We start from the raw sequence: 24865 nt of genomic DNA, 5'->3' as shown, positions 1-24865 counted from the left end.
CTTGTTGTATTGATTCCTTTACCATTATGTAATGCCCTTCTTTGTCTTTTTTGGTCTTTGTTGGTTTAAAGTCTGTTTTATCAGAGACTAAGATTGCAACCCTGCTTTTTTTTTTTTTTTTTGCTTTCCATATGCTTGGTAAGTATTCCTCCATCCCTTTATTTTGAGCCTATGTGCGTCTTTGTATGTGAGATGGGTGTCCTGAATACAGCACACCAATGGGTCTTGACTCTATCCAATTTGCCAGTCTGTGTCTCTTAATTGGGGCATTTAACACATATACGTTTAAGGTTAATATTTTTATATGTGAATTTGATCCTGTCATGATGTTAGCTGGTTATTTTGCCCATTAGTTGATGCAGTTTCTTCATAGTGTCAATGGTCTTTACAATTTGGTATGTTTTTGCAGTGGCTGCTACTGGTTTTTCCTTTGCATATTTAGTGCTTCCTTCAGGAGCTCTTGTAAGGCAGGCCTGGTGGTGACAAAAATCTCTCATCATTTGCTTGTCTGTAAAGGATTTTATTTCTCCTTTGCTTATGAAGCCTAGTTTGGCTAGATACGAAATTCTGGGTTGAAAAAGCTTTTCTTTAGGAATGTTGAATATTGGCCCCCACTCTCTTCTGGCTTGTAGGGTTTTTGTAAAGAGATCCACTGTTAGTCCGATGGACTTCTCTTTGTGGGTAACCGGACCTTTCTCTCTGACTGCCCTTAATAGTTTTTCCTTTATTTCAACCTTGGTGAGTCTGACAATTATGTGTCTTGGCCTGTCTTGCTAGGTTGGAGAAGATCTCCTGGACAACATCCTGAAGAGTGTTTTCCAACTTGGTTCCATTCTCCCCGTCACTTTCAGGTACACCAATCAAATGTAGGTTTGGTCTTTTCACATAGTCCCATATTTCTTGGAGGTTTTGTTCATTCCTTTCCATTCGTTTTTTGTCTAATCTTGTCTTCATGCTTTATTTCATTAAGTTTATCTTCAATCTCTGATATCCTTTCTTCTGCTTGATTGATTCAGCTATTGATACTCGTATATGCTTCACGAAGTTCTCATGCTGTGTTTTTCAGCTCCATTAGGTCATTTATGTTCTTCTCTAAACTGGTTGTTCTAGTTAGCCATTCCTCCAACCTTTTTTCAAGGTTCTTAGCTTCCTTGCATTGCATTAGAACATGCTCCTTTAGCTCAGAGGTGTTTGTTATTATCCACCTTCTGAAGCCTACTTCTGTCAATTCATCAAACTCATTCTCCATCCAGTTTTGTTCCCTTGCTGGTGAGGAGTTGTGGTCCTTTGGAGGAGAAGAGGAATTTGGGTTTTTGGAATTTTCAGGCTTTTTGTGCTGGTTTTTTCTCATCTTCATGGATTTATCTACCTTTGGGTCTTTGATGTTAGTGACCTTCAGATGGGGTTTCTGTGCGGACTCTTTCTGGTTGATGTTGATGCTGTTCCTTTCTGTTTGTTAGTTTTATTTCTAATAGTCAGGCCTGTCTGCTGGAGTTTGCTGGAGGTCCACTCCAGACCCTGTTTGCCTGGGTATCACCATCAGAGCTGCAGAACAGCAAAGATTGCTTGCCTGTTCCTTCCTCTGGAAGCTTCATCCCAGAGGGGCACCCACCAGATGCCAGCCAGAGCTCTCCTGTATGAGGTGTCTCCCAATCAGGAAGCACAGGGGTCAGGGACCCACTTGAGGAGACAGTCTGTCCCTTAGCATAGAGCTGGAGTGCTGTGCTTGGAGATCTGCTGCTCTCTTCAGAGCTGGCAGGCAGGAACACTTAAGTCTTCTGAAGCTGTGCCTACAGCCACCCCTACCCCCAGGTGCTCTGTCTCAGGGAGACGGGAGTTTTATCTATAAGCCTGACTGGGGCTGCTGACTTTCTTTCAGAGATGCCCCACCCAGAGAGGGGGAATCTAGAGAGGCAGTCTGGCTACAGAGGCTTTGAGGTGCTGCAGTGGGCTCTGCCCAGTTCGAACTTCCTGGTGGCTTTGTTTACACTGTGAGGGGAAAACCACCTACTGAAGCCTTAGTAATGGTGGACTCCCCTCTCCCAACCAAGCTGGAGTGTACCAGGTCGACTTCAGACTGCAGTGCTCTCAGCGAGAATTTCAAGCCAGCGAATCTTAGCTTACTGGGTTCCATGGGGGTGGGATCTGCTGAATTAGACCACTTGGCTCCCTGGCTTCAGCCCCCTTTTCAGGGGAGTGAATGGTTCTATCTCGCTGGTGTTCCAGGCATCTCTGGGGTATGGAAAAAACAAAAGCAAAAACAAAAACCTCCTGCAGCTAGCTCGGTGTCTGCCCAAATGGCCGCCCAGTTTTGTAATTGAAACCCAGGGCCCTGGTGGTATAGGCACCTGAGGGAATCTCCTGGTCTGTGGGTTGGGAAGACTGTGGGAAAACTGTAGTATCTGGGTTGGAGTGGATTGTTCCTCATGGCCCCTCATGGCTTCCCTTGGCTAGGGCAGGGAGTTCCCCAACCCCTTGTGCTTTCCGGGTGAGGCAATGTCCCATCCTACTGTGGCTCACTCTCCGTGGGCTGCACTCACTGTCTAAGCACTCCCAATGAGATGAGCTGGGTACCTCAGTTGGAAATGTGGAAATCACCCACCTGTGTTGATCTCGCTGGGATCAACAGCAGGCTGGAGCTGTTCCTATTCGGTCATCTTGCCAGCCACCCCTTCTCTCATTTTTTCATCTTTTCATCTTTCCTACATCTGCAGAGTTGACAGTTGTCTAGATTTTTTTCTCCTTCCCTTTTAGTGATTAATCTTAAGATACTAAAAAAAACCCGAACTTTTATGGAAAAATGTATAGATAAATGTGTATTTTTAGGGCTGGGCATGGTGGCTCACACCTGTAATCCCAGCACTTTGGAGGCGGGCAGATCATGAGGTCAGGAAATCAAGACCATCGTGGTTAACATGGAGAAACCCTGTCTCTACTAAAAATACAAAAAATTAGCCAGGTGTGGTGGCGGGTGCCTTGTGTCCCAGCTACTCAGGAGGCTGAGGCAGGAGAACGGCATGAATCCGGGAGGAGTTTGCAGTGAGCTGAGATTGTGCCACTGCACTCCAGCACTCTAGCCTGGGTGACACCGCGAGACTCCATCTCAAAAAAAAAAAAAAAAAAAGGGTATTTTTATTCTCCTATCCACTATGAAGGCTTTAGCATAAATTACCTACCTATTGAATAACCCTTCCTTTTGCTGTGTCTTACAGTTTTAGCTTTTGTTTATGCTCTTGCAGAAGTATGTTCCTTTTTTTGTGAGGGCCTATGGGTAGTAAACCTTACAGAGTTTATTTGAAAATTGGATTTATTTTGTCTTACTCTTGATAGTGTAGCTTTTCTAGTTTTTTTCTCCTTCAGGTTTTTTGAAGATAATTACTGCATTGTCTCCTGGCTTTTCTTGTTTGGTCATCAGCATAGCTGTTCCTTTTCAAGTAATTTGTTTATAGTCTCTGGCAGACTTAAGGGTTGCCTCTGTATCTTTTATATTATACAACTTAATTATGATATATTCAGGCAATACATCCAGATTTTTGATAAATTTTCATTCTCAATGACAATTTCTTCAAATATTGTTTCTCCATCATTCTTTTTTCCTCCTGAGATTCCTATTTAGAGACGTTGAAGCCATTTGTTCTAGCCACCATCTCCTCTTATTTTTCATATTTGTGTATCATTCTGGATAAACTCCCAAAACAATATTTCAATTTGGCAGTTTATTTTTTGCCAGTGTCTGATCTTGAGCAGATCCTACAAATTGCAGTTTTTTTTTTTTTTTTGAGATGGAGTCTTGCTCTGTCACCCAGGCTGGAGTGCAGTGGCCGGATCTCAGCTCACTGCAAGCTCTGCCTCCCGGGTTTACGCCATTCTCCTGCCTCAGCCTCCGGAGTAGCTGGGACTACAGGCGCCCGCCACCTCACCCGGCTAGTTTTTTGTATTTTTTTTAGTAGAGACGGGGTTTCACCGTGTTAGCCAGGATGGTCTCGATCTCCTGACCTTGTGATCCACCCGTCTCGGCCTCCCAAAATGCTGAGATTACAGGCTTGAGCCACCGCGCCCGGCCACAAATTGTAGTTTTAATTTCAGTGCAATATTTTATTTTTCAAGAATTCTAAATGTTTCATTAGCTTGGTGGTTTCTAGTATCAAACAGTTTCTGATAAAACTATACCTTCTTGGGAGGCACAGGTGGGCGGATCACGAGGTCAAGAGATCGAGACCATCTTGGCTAACACACTGAAACCCTGTCTCTGCTAAAATTACAAAAAATTAGCCAGGCATGGTGGCACCTGCCTGTAGTCCCAGCTACTCAGGAGGCGGAGGCAAAAGAATCTCTTGAACCCAGGAGGCAGAGGTGCAATGAGCCAAGATGGCACCACTGCACTCTGGCCTGGATGACAGAGCAAGACTTCATCTCAAAAAAAAAAAAAAAAAAAAAAAAACCAAAACCAACCAAACAAAAACTATACCTCCAAACAGCTTGCCATTGTTATCTTTTCTTTAGATTTCTTTCTTGAGTAGGAGAATTTTAGACCCAGCAGTAGATGGGGTTCCAGTCTGCCCTACCCCACAGGAGCCAGAGTCCCCACTGCCATGATCTGTGTCCTGTCCTAGTTCCCAGAAAGTCTGCAGTTTGAGCCTTCCCAGTGCCTTCTTTTCCTCTTCCCTTCCTCATTGTATTGCAGCCCCTTCTGGTGTTTCTGGCCCGTGAAGAAATTTATCCTGTACTTAAGCCTGGCTATGCCTTTTTTTTGTCTTATCACTTTGTTCTGTCATTGGCACACACTGGAGCAGAGGATTTTTAAAATATTTTATTTTAAGTTCTGGGATACATGTACAGAACATGCAAGTTTGTTACATAGGTATGCATGTGCCATGGTGGTTTGCTGCATCTATCAACCTGTCATCTGGGTTTTAAGCTCCACATGCATTAGGTATTTGTCCTAATGCTCTCCCTCCACTTGTTTCCCACCTCCTGACAGTCCCTAGTGTATGTTGTTCCCCTCCCTGTGTCCATATGTTCTCACTGTTGAACTCCCATTTATCAGTGAGAACATGTGTTTGGTTTTCTGTTCCTGTGTTAGTTTGCTGAGGATAATGGCTTCCAGCTCCATCCATGTCCCTGCAAAAGACATTATCTCATTCTTTTTTTATGGCTGCACAGTATTCTATTGGTGTGCGTGTACCACATTTTCTTTATCCAATCTATCATTGATGGGCATTTGAGTTGGTTCCATGTCTTTGCTATTGTAAATAGTGCTGCAATAAATGTTCATATGTATGTGTCTTTATATAGAATGATTTATAATGCTTTGAGTATATCCCCAGTAATGGGATTGCTGGGTCAAATGGTATTTCTGGCTCTAAATCCTTGAGGGATCGCCACACTGTCTTCCACAATGGCTGAACTAATTTACATTCCCACCGACAGTGTAAAAGCATTCCTATTTCTCCACTGCCTCACCATCTACTGTTTCTTGACTTTTTAATAATCACCAGTCTGACTGGCGTGAGATGGTATCTCATTATGGCTTTTGATTTGCATTTCTCTAATGATCATTGATGTTGAGCTTTTTTTCATATTTGTTGGCCACATAAATGTCATCTTTTGAGAAGTATGTGTTCATATCCTTTACCCACTTTTTGACGGGGTTGCTTTTTTCTTGTAAATTTAAGTTCCTTGTAGATTCTAGATATTAGCCCTTTGTCAGATGGTTAGATTGCAAAAATTTTCTCCCATTCTGCAGATTGCCTTTTCACTCTGATGATAGTTTCTTTGGCTGTGCAGAAGCTCTTTAGTTTAGTACATTTTCATTTTTGTTGCAATTGCTTTTGCTGTTTTAGTCATGAAGTCTTTGCCCATGCCTATGTCCTGAATGGTATTACCTGGGTTTTCTTCTAGGGGTTTTATGGTTTTGGGTTTTATGTTTAAGTCTTTAATCCATCTTGAGTCAATTTTTGTAAAAGGTGTAAGGAAGGGGTCCAGTTTTTTTCTGCACATGGCTAGCCAGTTTTCCCAGCACCGTTTATTAAATAGGGAATCTTTTCCCCATTGCTAGTTTTTGTCTGGTTTGTTGAAGATTAGATGGTTGTAGATGTGTGGTGTTATTTGAGGTCTCTGCTCTGTTCCATTGGTGTATATGTCTGTTGTGGTTACTGTAGTCTTGTAGTATGAAGTCAGATAGCATGGAGCCTCCAGCTTTGTTCTTTTTGCTTAGGATTATCTTGGGTATACGAGCTCCTTTTTGTTTTCATATGAGATTTAAAGTAGATTTTTCTAATTCTGTGAAGAATGTCGATGGTAGTTTGGGAATAGCATTGAATCTATAAATATCTTTGGCAGTATGGCCATTTTCACCATATTGATTCTTCCTATCCATGAGCATGGAATGTTTTTCCATTTGTGTCCTCTCTTATTTCCTTGACCAGTGGTTTGTACTTCTCCTTGAAGATGTCCTTCACTTCCCTTGTTAGCTGTATTCCTAGGTATTTTATTTTCTTTGTAGCAATTGTGAATGGAAATTCATTCATGATTTCTTGCTCTGCTTGTCTGTTGTTGGTGTATAGGAATGCTTATGATTTTTGCACATTGACTTTATATCCTGAGTTTTTGGGCTGGGCTGAGACAATGTTTTTTTTTTTTTTTTTTTTTTTTTTTTTTTTTTTTTTTTTTTTTTTTGTTGTTGTTGTTGTTGTTGTTGTTTTTGACATGGAGTGTTGCTCCATAGCCCAGGCTGGAGTGCAGTGGTGCAATCTTGGCTTACTACAACCTCCGCCTCCCAGATCCCAGTTTAAGCAATTCTCCTGCTTCAGCCTCCTGAAATCCCGAGTAGCTGGCATTATGGGCACATGCCATCATGCCCAGCTAATTTTTGTATTTTTAGTAGAGATGGGGTTTCACCATGTTGGCCATGCTGATCTTGAGCTCCTGACCTCGTGATCTGCCTGCCTCGGACTCCCAAAGTGCTGGGATTACAGGTGTGAGCCCCCGCGCCTGCCCTGACAATGGGGTTTTCTAAATATACAATCATGTCATCTGTAAAGAGACAATTTTACTTTCTCTCTTCCTATTTGAAGATAAATAGGAATTCCTATTTTAGGAATAAAAAAAAATTCCTATTTTATTTCTTTCTCGTGCTTGATTGCCCTGGCCAGAACTTCCAATACTATGTTGAATAGGAGAGGGGGTTTTCAAAATGAGAACTCTGTGATCCAAAACTACCTTTGAGTGGCTCTTAGCCACTGCCCAGCTGGTTATGGCCTGCTTTAGCTTGTGACAGTGGTGGTGGGAGGTTGGGGTGGAGAATTCCATTGCAGAATGTAGGAACATGTTGAGCCTACTTGGGGCTGTTTTCCAAATTTTTAATGCTTGTGCTTCCAGAAAGCCATTTGAGCTTGGCTAAGGACAAATCTTTCAGCAAAGTGTTCCTGTGTACTATTCAATCTTATCTACTTACACTATTAGCATGGATGTTAGAGGCTCACATTAAACTGCCAGGGTTCAAAACTTGCTTCTATCTTGCAGTGCTTGGGGGCAAGTTAAACCTTATTGCATCTACCGCATTTCTAAATCTGTAAAATGGGAATATAAAAACACCTAACACAAAGGATTCTAGAGGTTAAATAATACATACTAATCATGTAGAGAGACATCTGGCATAGAATTGTAAGCTATTAGTTTTTATAGTTATTACTGACTAGAAGAATCTAATTAGACAGGTGACATTGCCTTCTTAGATGTCAAAAATGTGAAATTTGGATATGCTTGAGATATGGTTACCTGGAGGCACATTTCTAAACATTCACCCTAAAATTAAATGTGGAGAATCCCTCCCTAACACACCTCAGGTATGTATGGTCAGTGGTCAGTGTTTTCCTTGTCTCTTAAACATCCCTAAACTTTTTTTTTTTTTTTTTTTTTTTTTTTTGAGATGGAGTCTCACTCTGTCACCCAGGCTGGAGTGCAGTGGCATGATCTTGGCTCACTGCAACCTCCACCTCCCATGTTCAAGCAATTTTCCTGCTTCAGCCTCCCGAGTAGCTGTGACCACAGGCGCCTGCTACCACACCCAGCTAATTTTTTATTTTTAGTAGAGATGGGGTTTCACCATGTTGGCCAGGCTGGTCTCGAACTCCTGACATCAGGTGATCTGCCCACCTCGGCCTCCCAAAGTGCTGGGATTATAGGCATGAGCCACCATGCCTGGCCATACCCCTGCACTTTTTATCAATTGATATTATCTATGTTTGCAACTAATTGTCTCATTGTTTTATATATGTTAGTTTTAACATCCTGACTAGATGAAAAGCAAGTTGAGGCCAGAATTTTATCTTTTTCACACCTTTCATCTCTGTACAGATAGGACATAGGTAGCAGCTTAGTGTGTATTTATTGAGTGGATCAATAACACAGAATGAAACAATTCAAAAATTTGAGTATAGTCAATGGACAGGAGCACAATTTTCAAGCCAAAGGGGCTCTGGGACACTTACCCATGTCTTCATTTCCATTGCCTGGTGCAAGAGGATTGTGGTGAGGGAGATAGTGTTGATTGGTGTCCCAAAGGTAAAGACGTCTATATCAGAGCCCTTATAGGTCTGCAGAGGAGGAACAGACAGGCATTGTCAGGTATGTCTGTGGACTTAAAACTTTGGCTTTGGCACAGTGTTTGTAAGGCATCAATGAAGGCAGTTTGTCAATGGAGAAGGAGGAGGTACCCAGCTGCCATCCGTGTGGTACTGATCTGAGGAACAGATCAAGATGAGAAAGGAATTGATAGGACTAAATTTAGAAATGGTGTTTGCAGGAGTAAGCCAAGGTGGGGATTGTAAAACCATTGTGGAATGAATGAAGAAAGAATTCATTGACAGCCCATCAGACAGTATGCTAACAGCTGAGGATACTTCTGTGTTTGCCTATGATGAGTTTATTAGGCACAGTGGATGTGGTACAATTTAAGGAAGTAAGTGCTATAATAGAGGCAAGTACAAGGTACCCTGGGAACACAGAAGAGAGGATATACTAGCTGAGACCAGAATAAGAGGAGTTAATCACTTGGAAAGAGAGGGTAAATGCAGTTCCAGCAAAGGTCAGAACTGAGGGTGAACACAGAGTTTGTAGAACTCCAAAGAGGTCTATATTGTAGGTCTGTCGAGCATATTCAAGGGCAAAAGATATAGCAGGAAAGCCAAGCAGAGGCCTGGCCAGGGAGGTATTGTGTAAGCCAGGAAATTCAAGCAAAGCACAAGATCCCTGCCTCCCCTAGCCCCATCATCTCGCTAATTATGAAAGAATAGGAGCCCAGAGATTGGATAAGCAACAGTGTTTACCTGGTGGCGATTGCTTCCCATCCTGTTCCCTGGGTCTAGGAAGAAGACATATATTGTTTGCTACCTAAATTCTCACCATTTAAACTGAGGAATCAAACTGAGATTGGGCTGGTATCCCTTGCTATCTGCATTCTTGATACTTTTTTCAGATAATGTGGTATCTCATTGTCAGAACTTGCTGCCTCTGAAGGCTAGCTTCCTTGACTTTCAAAGCACAAGCCTGTATAAAAATCAAGGGTAGTAAATTCAAATACCTTCAGTGTTCAAGTAGGAAACAGTTAATGAGTGAAGATAGCCAGGTGTAAGACAAAGGGGAGTGGTAGAGACTAAGGCAAACTGGAGAACATGCTCACGAGGTGAGCCCAACTGCAAAGTCAAATCCAGATTTTTGCTATAAGGGAAAAATGACCCAGTATAAATATAGCTTTCAGTTTTTCAAGAGCCAGCAGAAATCAAAATGTTTAGGTAGTGTTCTGACTTTTCAAGCACCTTGGGTTGGATGTAGTCTGCAGGCCACCTGTTTGAGCCTCTGCCCTAAAGTGTCCAGAAGGACACTACTAGTCTGGAACTTTATATAAAAAGGACCAGTTCTTCTCTGCAATTTATATGGTTAGAATGGGACTATATGACTTACCAGGTAAGGGATAAAGAAACAGATGAGGCTCTGGTAGAATGCATCTGCCATAGAAATCCAGAAAGTCGACAGGTTATAGCACTGCCAGGAGAGAACACACCAATAGTTACCACCCTTATAGCAAGTCTCAATTCTTTGCAAGCAACTTTCTTGCATGTGGCTGGGACAGACAACCAGACACTTACAATGCCTCTTGTATTTGTGGTAGTAGAATGGAGTAATTAGGAGCAGACGTGGGGGTGACAGACTTCAGTTCAACTAACTGTGTGACCTTGTGAAAATTACTCAACTGTGCAGAGAACTAGTCTCTTCTTCTATGAAATGTGGGCAAAAATAACACAGTCTATCTTCTTGGGGTTCAAGAGGACTAAATGCAATTGTGCCTTAGTACTTAGTAAGTACTCGGGCCTTAGTGCCTAGCAAGTACTCAGTTATTCATTGTTATCACTCATTAGCTCTATTGCTAGTGCTGCTACAAACTTGGTACGTGTAGAGATTCTAAAGCGTCTAAGTGGCATCTGAGAGATCTCAGTCATAGCCTGAATCACAGGTTCCCAAGAGTTTCTGAAGCTCAACAGCTTCAGAAACAATGCTTCTCAGGCATCAATCTTTGTGCCTTCCCCGGGAAAAGTCAAACCTTTACAGTTTTTGGGTTTTGCTTCATTAACTTCTTTTAGATACTCAAGGAATTTGTTATGCAGCCTGCACGTTGACAGGAAGGGTAAACTTAAAAGAGCCCAAGATGAACACGTGCTCCCACCACGCCCCCTTCGTCTGGACTGCTTGGGCTTGTGTTGCTCTCTCCTCTTGTCTTTGGGTTACAACTAGGCTTGCTGTTTGTCTATAAATAATTGCCAGCTCTCAAACACCACACCTGGCTTTGCCCTCCTTTCCTCCAGGTGCAAGATACTCTCTGGCATTGCAATGTCCCTCTTCCCAGAGCTCTGTCTTTGAGGCATCCAGGGTCCCTTGATCCAGCTTCTTGCTGGTGCTGGGAGTGTATGCTCTCTGACTTCTCCAAATCACTCAGGGCTGCAGTGTGGCCTCTCTGGGCCTCCTAGGATGCCACCCGATGACTTCTCAGGCCTGCCTTAGTCTATTTGATACCAACAAGTTCTAAAGCACATGTAATTTTGAGTTCTAAGTTTTGCCTTCCCTAATACGAAAACAGAACCATTGTATATCTTATCCAGTGAAAAGCAAGTAGCTATAAATCCCAATGGTTCCCAAACTGGGTTTTGGGCGTTCTATCGATGCATCTCAGAGCCTGGAGGGGCCCGCCAAAAGGTATAGGATCTTTCTGAATGCCTCTTCCCCTTCGACTAGGGCAGTCCCATATTAATGTGTGATATAATTAAGAAATAATTAAAAATACCCACTAGTCTGGCCCAACACCCTCAACAGCAAATGGGAAACAGATCAGGAAAGAGAGAGGAGTTACTCAAAGGAAATGATGGAACAGTGGTCAGAATGCAGGCTCCTGACCCCAGCATATAGCTCTTTCTCTGATGCCTCCAGCGGGGAGGTAGAGGTTAGTATGAAGCTGAAGTCACCTCCCCTTGGCTGCCCGATCCCCTTACCTCAGAGTTCTGGCCACTCTTGTATAGCTCAGGCAATGCCAGGAGTGTTTCTGCAGAGATGTCTTTGTCAAGGACTCCAAAGATGAGAGGAGGCAAGGAGGTAAAGAAGAGATTGAAGAATATCATCTGCCAGTAATCAATCATGGTGGAGCCGGAGAAACCACAGAAGAACTGATACCAGAAGAGCAGGTTGACATAGCACTGCAGGCAAAGAGCATGGCCTTGTGAGTGGGACTCCGTGTGCAGCCGGTCACCAGCTGCTGCTTGGGACCTCTGGGAGCTGCTGGAGTGGCAGTTTCCTCATTTATAATACACAGGGTTATGTAAGGATTAGAGGTAATTCTAATCCTCGGAGTAGTAGCTACCGCTGTTACCACTACTACTATTGCTACTGACATTCTTCAGGACCTGAAGGGAATTCCACCAACTTGTTTAAGGGGAGTAGACAGTGAATCTTCACTTAACATTGCCAATAGGTTCTTAGAAACTGCAACTTAAAACAAAATGATGTATGGCAAGTCCTGGAATAACATTGCTTCATTCAACATCACAGTTTCTAAGAACCTGTTGATGACATTAAGTGAGGACTTACTGTACCATGGTGGTTAAAAGTACAGATTTTGGAGGTAGAGAGGCCTGGTTTTGAATCCCCAGTTCTGTCACTTACTAGCTGTGTGACCTTGGACAAACTGCTTAACCTTTCTGAACATCATTTCATCATTTGTCAGCTGGGAAGAGTAGTACTTAGACCAATGGCATGTGAAATATGAATGGCAGTAGAGTGGTAATAGAAAGAGATGTCACTGACAAAGGGGTAATAGAAAGACTGAACCATAAGCAGGACACCTGGTAGGATGATGACCTCGTGAGAAGGTTGACTTCACTATACTTTCCTAATGGTCATGCAGCTCAGAAGGGTGAATGAGAAAATCTGCCTAAAGGTTGTTCGTTTTTTTCTAAAACTCTTTCTCACTCAAGATCTCCTGTCTTGTGGATGGGCTGGGTCACTGTTATTGTCTGCCATATTGTGATATGGTTTGGTGATTTGACCAAGGTCATACATATAAGCAGCTGGTCCTGGAGTTAGAACTAGAACTTCTCAGTTATGTGGGGCTGAGGCACAGAGATGTGAAGGGTCTTGCAAGAAATCATTCAGCAGGTTTGTGTTCAAGTTGTAACTCCTATTTCTGAACTGCTGAGTCAATGTTATTTTGGAGGGGCTCTCTATTTTAACAAACATATTGCCACTAGTAGTAACATCGGTGTAAGATTTGACCTTCTATATGTGCCAGGAGTGAGATATACATCAGGCATATAGTACATCGCTGGATATGCAATACACACTATAGATTGTCCTAACAACCTTGCAAGGTTAATATTGTTAATAGCAATAGTACTATGTTATTGTACTGATATATCACACGTTGATATTAACAATAATAACATTATTAGGCCCACTCTACAGATGAAGAATCTGAGGTTCTGACATACTGTTGCCCCCTGCCCAAATTCAGAGCTAGAGAGTGGTACAATCAGCATCTGAATTTTCAAAGTTTTCTCTTTTTGACCACCTCTAAACTTTCTCGTCCTATCTTTGGCTTGTACAATTAGACTTTCCTAGACATATACAGCTTGCAAAGCTGAAAATATTTATTATCTAGCTCTTTGAAGAGAAAGCTTCCTGAGACCTGATGTAGACAGTAAGCCTCACACGGGCCATGATTGGCTTGATTCTTGCTCTATACCCATTGCTCAGCCCTGTTCCCAACACACAGCAGACATTCAATTGTTATTTGAATCGATGTAGTTAATCTTAGCTCTATGCTAACATCCATCCTGGAGTTTTAACATTACAGAGTACTTCTTTCCTACTGAGGCCCTGGTAAGATCTTGGTTGTTTTTCACTTCTGCTTAACTGGAATCTTTGTACCTTGCAGGAAGTGCATTGAACTCTGTGGCAGCATTGCTGAGATTGGATGCCTGCTCTTTCTCTCAAGAAGCTACAGTGCAGTAATTAATTCATTGTTCAAATTTCAGAGCAGGCCGGGTTTTAATCCCCTCTGAAATTGGTTTCGGATGTGAAAGTCATAGTTCTCCACCTTCTAATTGCAACAGGGAGATAATGCGGCATCAGTATCACAATTTTGAGCATGGCATTGGGCTGGAAATAAATATCATTTAAGCTTTGAAAGCGTGGCTGCTTGGAAACGTTTTCTTTCCTATTTCACAAATTTAATGCAGAGAAGAGGCTGTGCTTATTGAAAAGAATTATGCCTTGAGCTGCCAAAAAAATTAAACAGGGGCATTTTGAATTCTAAGTAAACAGTCTTTCACTCTCAAAGTGAGTTTCAAGTCAGATGGAGTGACTTGTTTGCATAGACTTGCTGAGATAATATTACCATCGAGCTGACTGAATTTACATTACTTTTTGTCATGCTGTTTATCTACATATATATTGAACTTTGCACAGAAAGTCATTCCTGAGCAAGGGTGATTGTGTCAGAGTCTGAAAGAAAGACTGGAGCAAGAGGAAAAAACATGCAATTTTGTAGCTACTACCTGGCTAATGCTTCTCTTCCATCACCTTGGTCTTAATCCTCCCCTTTCACTTATGCAAAAAGGAGTCAAATTCTGTTTGGAGGATCTTGGAGTTTATTGAAAGCCTTTGAACTAGATAGAAAAACTCAGTCTTGTTCCCTCCATTAGTATAGCAATGTTCTGACTTCTTCCTATACCCATTGTAAATAAAGGGTTTTTCAAACAAGAGTCTTCTGACAGTTTTAATACCTCAATTGGTATGTGTTTGCTTTGGGACCTCATCAACAAGACAGAAAACAACATAGATTTTAGGAGACACAACTTATTGTTTGTATTTGTATAGGGCTATATGCTTTTCAGAGCTCTGACTCTAAGGCCTCTTGACATAGAATCATAGTTTCCCCATATTATTGATGAAAAGATTAATTAATCTCTGTGCGCTTTAGTTTCTTCAAGGTCATACAGCATGTTGGAGTCCGGTAAGATTACGCAGACAATCTCTTCACCTCAAACATCTTTGCCATGTAGATATTTTATTTAGTATCCTGCCCTCCAGAAACTCCCTGAAAGAAAGCCAGGGGCACTGAAGTGATGTACAAATCCCAAGTTGAAGCCATGGGCTCCAGCCTTATATTCTATGGGGTACTTTTCATCTTCACTCTCCCAAGGCATGGGGTGTAGCTCTTGCATTGAGCTGGCTCTATATAGAGAGGAAATCTAAGATACAAGTCAGCCTAGCTCTTCAAATCCTTCTTTGTTACAATAAGAAAATCTCATTTATGAGATTTAACTCCAAGAGTAATGACAGCAACAACAATAACAAAAATGGTTAACTTTATAGACGATTATGATATGCTAATCACTATATGCAAGCTTTCATTTAGTTCTCATAGCAAATAGATGAGAAAGGTACTCTTACCACCCCCCGTTTTACAGATGGTGAAACTGAGATTTAGGGAAATTACCACATATGGGAATCTGGATTTTGAACCCAATGTGTCTGACTTCAGAGTCTACACTAGTAGCCATTCGCGCTGCCCTCTGTGTGCCAGGTGCTTTTCATACAGCATTGCCAATTCTACCAATAACTTCACAAAAATAGAAAGTGAAGAGTCTAGCTCAAGGAACAGTTTCAAGATCCAACACTATGCCAGCCCGACTCCTTCCTTTTATGCTGAGGTGCTTTGCCCACTGCTAGGGGGAGATCTGGCCCTGTGGCAAGGACTGCCAAAGCCTGGGTGGGAGGATGCCACAGGCTACTTACCACATTCTTGTAGAGATAGTATACCACCATCCTGGCCAGGCGCGAGTAACACCAGTGGCCGTGCACAAGCAGTAGCTTCTTGAGATGCTTAAAGCGGGCAATGGCAAAGTCGCTGGACATGACAGCCTGAGAGGGGAGAACAGACACATCAGCTTCCATCCATGGCTGCCAGTGCCCCAGAGGGACTCTCTCAAGGGCGTTGCTTTGGTCTAGGCCTGTGGCCAGCAGAGTCCTAAAGACCCCTTGTTGTGGTCACTCTTGGGTAGCTTTTTGGATTCTGACACTCTACCCTCCCTTCTGGGAAATCCAAACCTCACTAGAATCCAAGGAGGGCAGATCAGAAGGGATCAGTGGTCTAGGGTGGCTCTGCATCCATTTATCCAGCAAGCAGGATTTATAAACAGGCATGTTCAAAGAGTACTATAAACTGTGTCTTGTTCTGAGTAATCCCGGGGCAGAAGATGTATTTCAGCTCCAGGTAAAGGAAGAGCTGTCACTTAGCTCCATCTGTGACTGTGGCCCATTGTGTATCAGGCACTGTGCTAGGGATGCAATGGTTAACCAGAGAGAAGGGACTTCTATTCCAGCAAATTTTCAATCCTCTGAACACTTTCACCACCCCCTGAGGCAGGCCATTGGCTCCATTCACAGATAGAGCTAAGTGACAGCTCTTCCTTTACCTGGAGCTGAAATACGTCTTCTGCCCCTGGGATTACTCACAACAAGTTTATAGTACTCTTTTGAAAATATGAACACTGAACATGCCTGTTTGTAAATCCTGGTAGAAATTTTGGTCTGATTCCCTGTGCCTCAGTTTCCCAATCTAAAAAATGGATAACAATCTATTAGAGGGTGTGATGATTATTAAAGTTCAATGAGATCCTAAATGTGAAGTGTCTAATGCAAGCCAGGATGGCTTTGAATGTGGCCCAAAATTATGAGACTTATTTTTTTTTTGCAGTTTTTTAAAACTCATCAGCTATAGTTAGTGCATTTTGTGTGTAGCCCAATACAATTCTTCTTCCAATGTGGCCCAGGGAAGCCAAAAGATTGGATACCCCTGGTCTAACAGATTGCTAGCATATAGGAGATACGTAAAGGGTAACATTTCAGAACGATTCTGCAGCTTCCCAGTCAATGCTCTCTATCCTCATCAACAAATTTAAGCAGTGCCAAATGTTTACACTGGTGGTGGAAATACAATTGTTAATGGCTCAAAACCCACAAACACAAAATGTTGTCTGTTTTAATGGGAACATTTAGCAGTCAAGTTAGTATTCTTCTTTTTTGAATTTTGACACTATGAAAGTGTACATTTGCAAAATGATTTCCAATGTCCTTATGTCTGTCATTGCTTATGGAGGGCATTGCAACTTTGGATGTGGGTGGAAGTTCTCAGGGAGAAGTTTCTTCAACACTCTGGAGATTTCCTTATATCTCAACTAAGGACCAAAGAAAGGAAGGAAGAAACAAGAACAGTTGCAGAGAACAATACCTGCATGCCTTCCTGTCCAGATATTCCAATTCCAATATCAGCAGCTTGAATCATGCTTACATCATTTGCTCCATCACCTGAAAGAGAGGTCATGAGGTATTTTTTATTTTTGGTTCAACTGCTCAGTGACAATGAGGTAGCTCTAAAGTGTCCCCAGTTATGTACAATTGAATCCTTTCAACATTACTCTAGTGCTATAGAAAGCCATTGCTATAGTACTTTCTTCTTTGGACAATAAGTCCACCATTTTCTTTACCGTTCAACAAATATAGGACTTACTAAGTGTCTTTTTTTTCTAGACACAGCGTTAGGTATTGGGGATATAATGGTAATCAAGAGACTTGGGCAGTTTAAAAAAAAATGCCTTCACAAATGTTACAATGAACTTTACTGATCAGCAAATGGAGAAGTTGAGCAACTTAGAGACTTGGCAAGGGTAATTCCACTAGAGAAAGGACCCAGGAGAAATGGAACTTGGATCTTTCAGATTCCAGGGCCAATACAATTCCCCCAGTCAAACTTGAAATACTAACCATATCAAGACAACTGGACAGTTTGGACAGTGAAATCATCAGAAATTGTCAGTGGTTTCCAAGGAGAGGGATGATATTCTGCTCTGTTTCTCAGTGTAGAAAAATGAGATTGACTCATGTTTTTGAAATACATTTAGTCACACTGAGTTCCCATTCAATGAACTGAGTTGTTTCAGGAAACTGGAGGTAAGGCATAGAAAGACACACACAGACACACACACACACACGGTCTCCTTGTATACCAAGACTGTTCAAGATCTTTCTGTGATGAGGGAAATGTTCTATATCTGCACTGTCCAATACAGAAACCAGTAACCACATGTGACTACGGAAATTTTGCTGGTGAAATTCGATTTAATTAAATTTAAGTAGCCACAGATAGCTTTATATAGCGAGGCCTTCCCCAGAAGCTAAACTCTCCCCAGTGCTTTATCTTTTAGATGGGAGTTCGGCAAACTTCTTCTGTATAGGGTCAGATGGTAAATATTTTAGGTTTTGTGAGCCAAGAAGCAAAACTGAACAGTTATTCTTGCTGAAAGGCTATTAGTATTTTATAAATTTTACATTGAAAAATAGAAAAATCATTCTTAATATCCATATAAAAACATGCCGTGGGTTGGATTCAGCCTGCAGGCCATGGTTTGCCAACCCTTGTTGTTGTAGACTATGCTGCCTTCATTCTTTTCCTGGCCCTACCCGTTTTCTAGCAGTTTCTCAGAATAAGCTGCAATTAATATTTATATTATTATGATATAGAATTTATATTGATATTTTATATCTTTCTTTATATAGAAAGATAAAATTTATATCTATATATTTATATCTTTATATATTTATAAAGATATAAAATATCATGTAAGTTTATTATATGATGTATTATTATGATGTAGAATATAAAATGGGAGGGAGAGAATGATTCTTCTCCTAGTTATCTGATGACACATTTATTGGTCTTAAAAATTTTGCCATAAATAGCCTTTATTCTAAAATTTTTTTTGATTGCATAGCAATGCATAATTTTAATCATCCCCATGGCTTAATAAATCCAACCTTTAACCTCTTCTGTTAGTGAACCAGGAGAAGTAGAGGTGTGAAACCATGCTATTTCTTGCCACGCTGGTTTTGTTTCTGTTGCTATGGGAGTGAAGCCAATGTCTGACCTCAGAGAAAATCATTCTTGGGCCATTGCCTTGTGTGTGTCTGAATTTCTGAAGAGGACAATTCTGGGCATAAAAGTAGGATGTCGTTGCTAAAGGTTTGCTCTCTGCTTTCTTTCTGGCCTACTCTTGTTATTCTCTACTGTTCTTACCTGAACACCAGGAACAAAACCATCATGTTTAATAGGGTTTCTATTTGAAATGTCAGGAAAGAAAATCTTTTCTCATGCCTGTGTAGAAGGAGAAGCTGGCAACATCTGTAAGAATATCCCTAAGAGATATCCCTGTCCCATTTCATCCCCTAAGAGAAGGCAATATTTACTATGTGCTTGGTATGTGCTGGGCAGGGGATCCAACAGTGAATAAGGCTGACATGATCTTTCTGCTCGAGGAACTCAGGTAGATGTTCTACTGAGTGAGGGTCTCCTGAGGTCTACTCGAGTAGATGTTCTACTGTGATGGTCTACTGAGGAGGCTATCACAGAAGGTATGACAGTGCTTTGAGCTATGAGTCCTGGGTGCTGTGGGAGCCCCCAGGGGAAAGCAAAGTTAGGTGGGATTGGAAGAAGTGTTTTACAGAGGAAATAACTTGTGCAAAGGCCCAGAAGTGAGAGAGGACACGGCCCAGAATGGTAAACAGTTTCATTTGTTGGAACATGGAAAGGCAAATGTTGGAGAAAGAAAGGTGACCACAATAAGAGCTGTGGCCGAGGGTAACAGAAGATCACAAAGATTCTTTTAAACCAGGTTTGGTTGTTCCTGAAAGGTGTTAAGTAAGTGCAGTTTTCATTTCTCTGTCCCAACATGATTAAAATTTAGCCCCCTCTGAAAAATTCTTTATCAACCAATGCTAGCATCTATTGGTGATATGCCTCGTGCTGGCCTTGTATTTAGAAATAAACACAAGTTAAACATGAGACAGTTCCAATCTTTAAAATCTCCCCACCAGCCATCAACACTCAGAATACTATCAAATCCCTAAACACCTGAAGCTGTGGCATGCATAAAGTATGAAAGGGAAAATGATCTGCATCCCAGAATTAAGATGGTCTGAGTATATATCATTGATTAAACTACCTGGATACACTGAATTCAAGGCCCCTGCTGGTTTTGACCTCCATCTAAATCCTGATTTATCTTTAGCTGACTTGCTAGTTCCAGGAACTTTGATGCACTGTCCCACTTCATCCCCTAGTTGCTGCATCCTGACTGTCATTTTGAACTCTCTCCCTCTAAGACAATGACTCACAGCCTAAACATTCTGACTTTGAGACCTGACCTCCCACCTCTGGTCCGGTCTTTCATCAGATCATCCCTGCCAAGGTGCCACCCGCATCTCAGTATGATGGGTACCTATGGAGAGGGTCATGACGTGCAACTTGTCTCGCACCAACTTGACTATCATACTCTTCTGGAGTGGCGTGGAGCGGCAGCACAGGACGGACCGACAATACTGGGTCAATTCCAGAAACTTCTTCTCTAGCTTTCCCTGGAAGATGGCATTCAATGTCTTCCCGTCGATGACCAATCCAGCTTCTGGAACCACAGCTTCTGAGGTGATGGACGATGCCTTGGAAGGTAAGTGGAACCCAAAGAGCTTGTGGTCTGGCTTCTGTAGTTCATGAAATTGCTTTAGCTCTTCCAATGCACAATTGAGGATGGATTCACAGGTCTCCTATAAAGAGGCATAATAATACAGTATTTGTAAGCAACCTTGGAAATGCATGTTAACAATTTCACTTTATTCTTTAGTAAGATAGTCATAAAAATCTACTACCATAGAGATTACTTATAAGCTATTCTCCAATTTTTACATTTCTCTGCAATATATGACATAACATCAAAGGAATATTAATTTGGAACCAAATTAACAGACAAAATAGAAGACACTGCTTGTGAGTGGGAGTGAAAGTAGCTCAGCAAGATGGAGATAGATACAAGGATGGCATAATAAATAATACTAATATGATGGTAAATAATGACAATATGTCATGCTGGTATGGTGCTATTTCTCACAGGTCATTTAAGTTCCCCTTTGTTCCTCAGAACATTCCTGTGTGGTAGATAGGGTGTGTATTCCCAGTCTTAGAGATGAGGAGATTGAAATGAGATCTTTAATAACTCACCCAAGATCATCCAAACTTAGTAGTGGAGTCAGGATCATTACCACTTGAACTGTGGCTTCCTAATTGAAAAAATACATTGTCCCTGTGTTTTTCCATTGTTGTATTCCATGAAGGGTGCTAAGAACTGTGGCATGAAGCATCAATCATATTGGTTTGAACGGACTATGGTTATGAAAGTCTTATTGATGGAAATAAACTTATTTATTTTTTTCTGGTGTTTGCCTTGAAATATAGTGAGAAAGTATTTCCTTTTTCAATTTTTTTCTTCCATTACTTTTGATTATATCAAAGATAGTTATATTTTGATTCAAATTTATTCTTGATATCAACTTTTCTGAACATCACTTTTTAATAAAGTTGTGGCAGAAAACAGCATTATCAATTTATTCATTTTTATTATACTTTAAGTTCTAGGGTACATGTGCACAATGTGCAGGTTACATATGTATACACGTGCCATGTTGGTTTGCTGCACCCATTAACTTGTCATTTACATTAGATATTTCTCCTACCCCATGATTCCCCCACCCCATGACAGGCCCCAGTGTGTGATGTTCCCTGCCCTGTGTCCAAGTGTTCTCATTGTTCAGTTCCCACCTCCAAGTGAGATGTGGTGTTTTGTTTTCTGTCCTTGCAATAGTTTGCTCAGAATGATGGTTTCCAGCTTCATCCATGTCGCTACAAAGGACATGAAGTCATCCTTTTTTATGGCTGCATAGTATTCCATGGTGTATATGTGCCACATTTTCTTAATCCAGTCTCTCATTGATGGACATTTGGGTTGATTCCAAGTCTTTGCTATTGTGAATAGTGCCACAATAAACATGTGTGTGCATGTGTCTTTATAGCAGCATGATTTATAATCCTTTGGGTATAAACCCAGTAATGGGATGGCTGGATCAAATGGTATTTCTAGTTCTAGATCCTTGAGGAATCGCCACACTGTCTTCCACAATGGTTGAACTAGTTTACAGTCCCACCAACAGTGTAAAAGTGTTCCTATTTCTCCACATCCTCTCCAGCACCTATTGTTTCCTGACTTTTCAATGATCGCCATTCTGAGTGGTGTAAGATGGTATCTCACTGTGGTTTTGATTTGCATTTCTCTGATGACCAGTGATGATGAGCATTTTTTTCACGTGTCTGTTGGCTGCATAAATGTCTTCTTTTGAAAAGTGTTGATATCCTTTGTCTACTTTTTGATGGGGTTGTTTGATTTTTTCTTGTAAATTTAAGTTCTTTGTAGATTGTGGATATTAGCCCTTTGTCAGATGGGTAGATTGCAAAACTTTTCTCCCATTCTGTAGGTTGCCTGTTCACTCTGATGGTAGTTTCTTTGCTGTGCAGAAGCTCTTTAGTTTAATTAGATCCCATTTGTCTATTTTGGCTTTTGTTGCCATTGCTTTTGGTGTTTTAGTCATGAAGTCCTTGCCCATGCCTATGTCCTGAATGGTATTGCCTAGGTTTACTTTTAGGGTTTTTATGGTTTTAGGTCTAACATTTAAGTCTTTAATCCATCTTGAATTAATTTAATCAATTTTAATATCATTGTTTTCTTCACATGGGTCTTCATTTTACATGTTCCTTCATCCATGGCAAGGGATGATGATTTTACATTTATTGAAGTGCTAAAAGTTTCTTCTAAAAATAATATTCCAAGTGAGTCAACTTATTAAGTAAAAAAACAGTACAAGTCATATACAGATTTTGGAAAAAATTGTGAAAGCAGTTCTGAAGGGCCAGGGTTAGGGAACAATGATCTTGAGATTTCTGTCTGGGAAAATGTCTGGCATAACTTTTTTTTTTTTTTTTTTTTGAGGCAGAGTCTCACTCTGTCACCCAGGCTGGAGTGCAGTGGCATGATCTCATCTCACTGCAACCTCTGCCTCCAGGGTTCAAGTGATTTTCGTGCCTCAACCTCCCAAGTAACTGGGATTACCATCATGCACCACCATACTTGACTAATTTTTATATTTTTAGTAAAGACAGGGTTTCACCATTTTAGCCAGGCTGGTCTTGAACTCCTGACCTCAAGTGATCCATCTGCCTTGGCCTCCAAAGTGCTGGGATTACAGGTGTGAGTCACTGCACTCTGTCCTGGCATAACTTATTTTGGAAAGAACAAAGACATAGTTTATTATTCCTGTGCCTACCTTTAAGATGCTAAATTGAGTGTTGCAGGCACTAGAATATGCATAGAGCCCAGGGGGGCCACAGGAAGCAGTCCTAGGAGTGTGCACTTATACCAGAGGCACTTATCTGGAAAGAGATCAAAGTAGTCCTTTGGAAGCTGGGACTGGCACCAATTATATAAATTCCTCCAGTATATGACTAAAGCAAGTCATTGGAGACATAAGCTTTAAAATTAAATCATCTCTGAATTTACTTATTTCCAGCTTTTAAAATAGTACAATAATTACCATTCATTGAACATTTAGAATGCCTCCTGTACTGTGGTAGGAAGCCTCTAAGATGGTGGTTCCCAGTGATCTCTACTTCCTGGTATTCATACCCTTGTGTAAACTCCTTTCATTGACTGTGGTCTAGACCTAGAGACTCCTTTCTGATGAAGGGAATTCTGCAGAAGTGATGAGATGTCACCTCCCATATTAGGTTATAAAAAGACAGTGGCTTCCAATTTGGTGTTCTTTCTCACTTTCTCTTGGATGATTAGCCATGAGGAAAACCAGCTATCATGTTGTATAGCAGTCCTGTGGAGAGGCCCCCAGAGTGAGAAACTGAGGTCTGCTAACAGTTATGTGGGTGAATTTGGAAGCAGAACTCCTTCCCGTGCCCAAACTGCCCACCTGTTGAGCCATCAGATGAGCCCACAGCCCTGACCAACAGCTTGAGTCCAACCTCAAGAGAGACCTTGAGCTAGGAATGCCCAGCTAAGATGCCCCTGAACTCCTAATCCACAGAAACCATAAGATAATAAATGTCTGTTTGGAGTTATTTGTTTTGTAGCAATAGATAACTAACATAGGTACTGCACTAAGTAAGTCGTTTTCTTCTGTGATCTTATTTAATCCTGTCAGCAATCTGTGAAGTTAATAGTTTTAATCTGTTTTACAGATGAGGAGAATAGAAGTTCAAGAAAAATGGCATTTGAACCATATTAAAACTTCAATGCATGTTGTTAATTATTATCAACAAAATTATTACAATAGTAATAATAGTGGTTTCAGTATTCCTATCTAATACGTTAGTTCCTTTTAAAATTCCTTGGTTGATGAACACGTCAGTGATTAGTAATTCTCTCATCTTTGGGATGAGAATTCTGAGGTCTAGGTAGATCCCATAACTTCATTATTGCTTTAATACACCTAGCAAAGGGATAGTAATCCTAAATCAATTTATAGTGAATTAGGCAAATTAAAAACCTTGGAGGAAATATGTAACTACATTAAACTAGGGTTTAAATAAACTAAGACTTACAGTATATTTCCCCAGTTTCTGGCTTAACATTTTATTTTTCATCCCAGGTAAAGAGATGAAAAGACTAATCTTACAGGTTTAGTGAGCTCAAGGGTGTAGGCATGGCTGAGGATTCAGGCACTATCCTGGAGGATACTGGACAGAAAGAACTGTCATTGACTGAATTAAAGGTGGAGTATGGCTGACTGTTCCTTAGGAGCTTCGGCTGTTTAACCAACGAGCAGATCTCCCTCTGGCTGACTGCCTCACTTGTTTGCAGATGTTCTCCTTCTAGAATTATCTGGAGTGAAAGAATCATTGCAAACCAAATTTCCATTACAAGCAAGACAGGCAGGCATGGGGATCAAGCACTCAAGCAAGCTGAAAATTACTTTCCTTCCTAAGCACGATATTAAAACCCAAGTTTTCCCTGAGCTTATTTTCATTTTGAAAATTCATTAAGGTTTAATCTAATAATCTGTGCACCTGACAGGAAAGTAAATGATTTTTCCAATTCATCTAAAGATCCTCTGGCATTTTTCATAATGTGCACTAGTTTTATTTTTTAAAAAGGGGTGTATATTGTTGCTTCATGGAGTAAAAATGAAATATAAACCTCCCCAACATTCTACTGTAGGTCTGCATCAGCCTCAGGCAAAACTTAGAGTCCAGAGTCTTCTCTCCCTCCTTTCCTCTTTCCATCTTCTTCCCTTTTCTCCATGGTATGTCCTAGGTGTAGGTGCCCTAGGGGCCCTATGCCCACACCCCTGCAGTAGAGTGCTCTTCTGGTTT

General features: G+C 41.2%; 1 protein-coding gene across 4 annotated transcripts in view; it reads right to left on the bottom strand.

Moving 5' to 3' along the window:
• ATP10B (ATPase phospholipid transporting 10B (putative)) overlaps nucleotides 1-24865 on the bottom strand; it is a 271561-nt gene that overhangs the window by 19458 nt on the left and 227238 nt on the right. For all 4 annotated transcript variants that reach the window (XM_023218870.2, XM_031935482.1, XM_031935484.1 and 1 more), the window contains 6 exons: nucleotides 19884-20205; nucleotides 16841-16917; nucleotides 15346-15471; nucleotides 11544-11744; nucleotides 9964-10044; nucleotides 8493-8597 (listed from right to left, as the gene is read on the bottom strand). In XM_023218870.2, the coding sequence (XP_023074638.1) occupies nucleotides 8493-8597; nucleotides 9964-10044; nucleotides 11544-11744; nucleotides 15346-15471; nucleotides 16841-16917; nucleotides 19884-20205 (912 nt within the window). The remainder of the gene's footprint in view (nucleotides 1-8492; nucleotides 8598-9963; nucleotides 10045-11543; nucleotides 11745-15345; nucleotides 15472-16840; nucleotides 16918-19883; nucleotides 20206-24865) is intronic.

The sequence above is a fragment of the Piliocolobus tephrosceles genome, chromosome 4, assembly GCF_002776525.5.
Source record: "Piliocolobus tephrosceles isolate RC106 chromosome 4, ASM277652v3, whole genome shotgun sequence".
Classification (NCBI taxonomy): domain Eukaryota; kingdom Metazoa; phylum Chordata; class Mammalia; order Primates; family Cercopithecidae; genus Piliocolobus; species Piliocolobus tephrosceles.
Note: the sequence above shows the minus strand (reverse complement) of the source record. Positions and strands in the feature narration are given on the sequence as shown.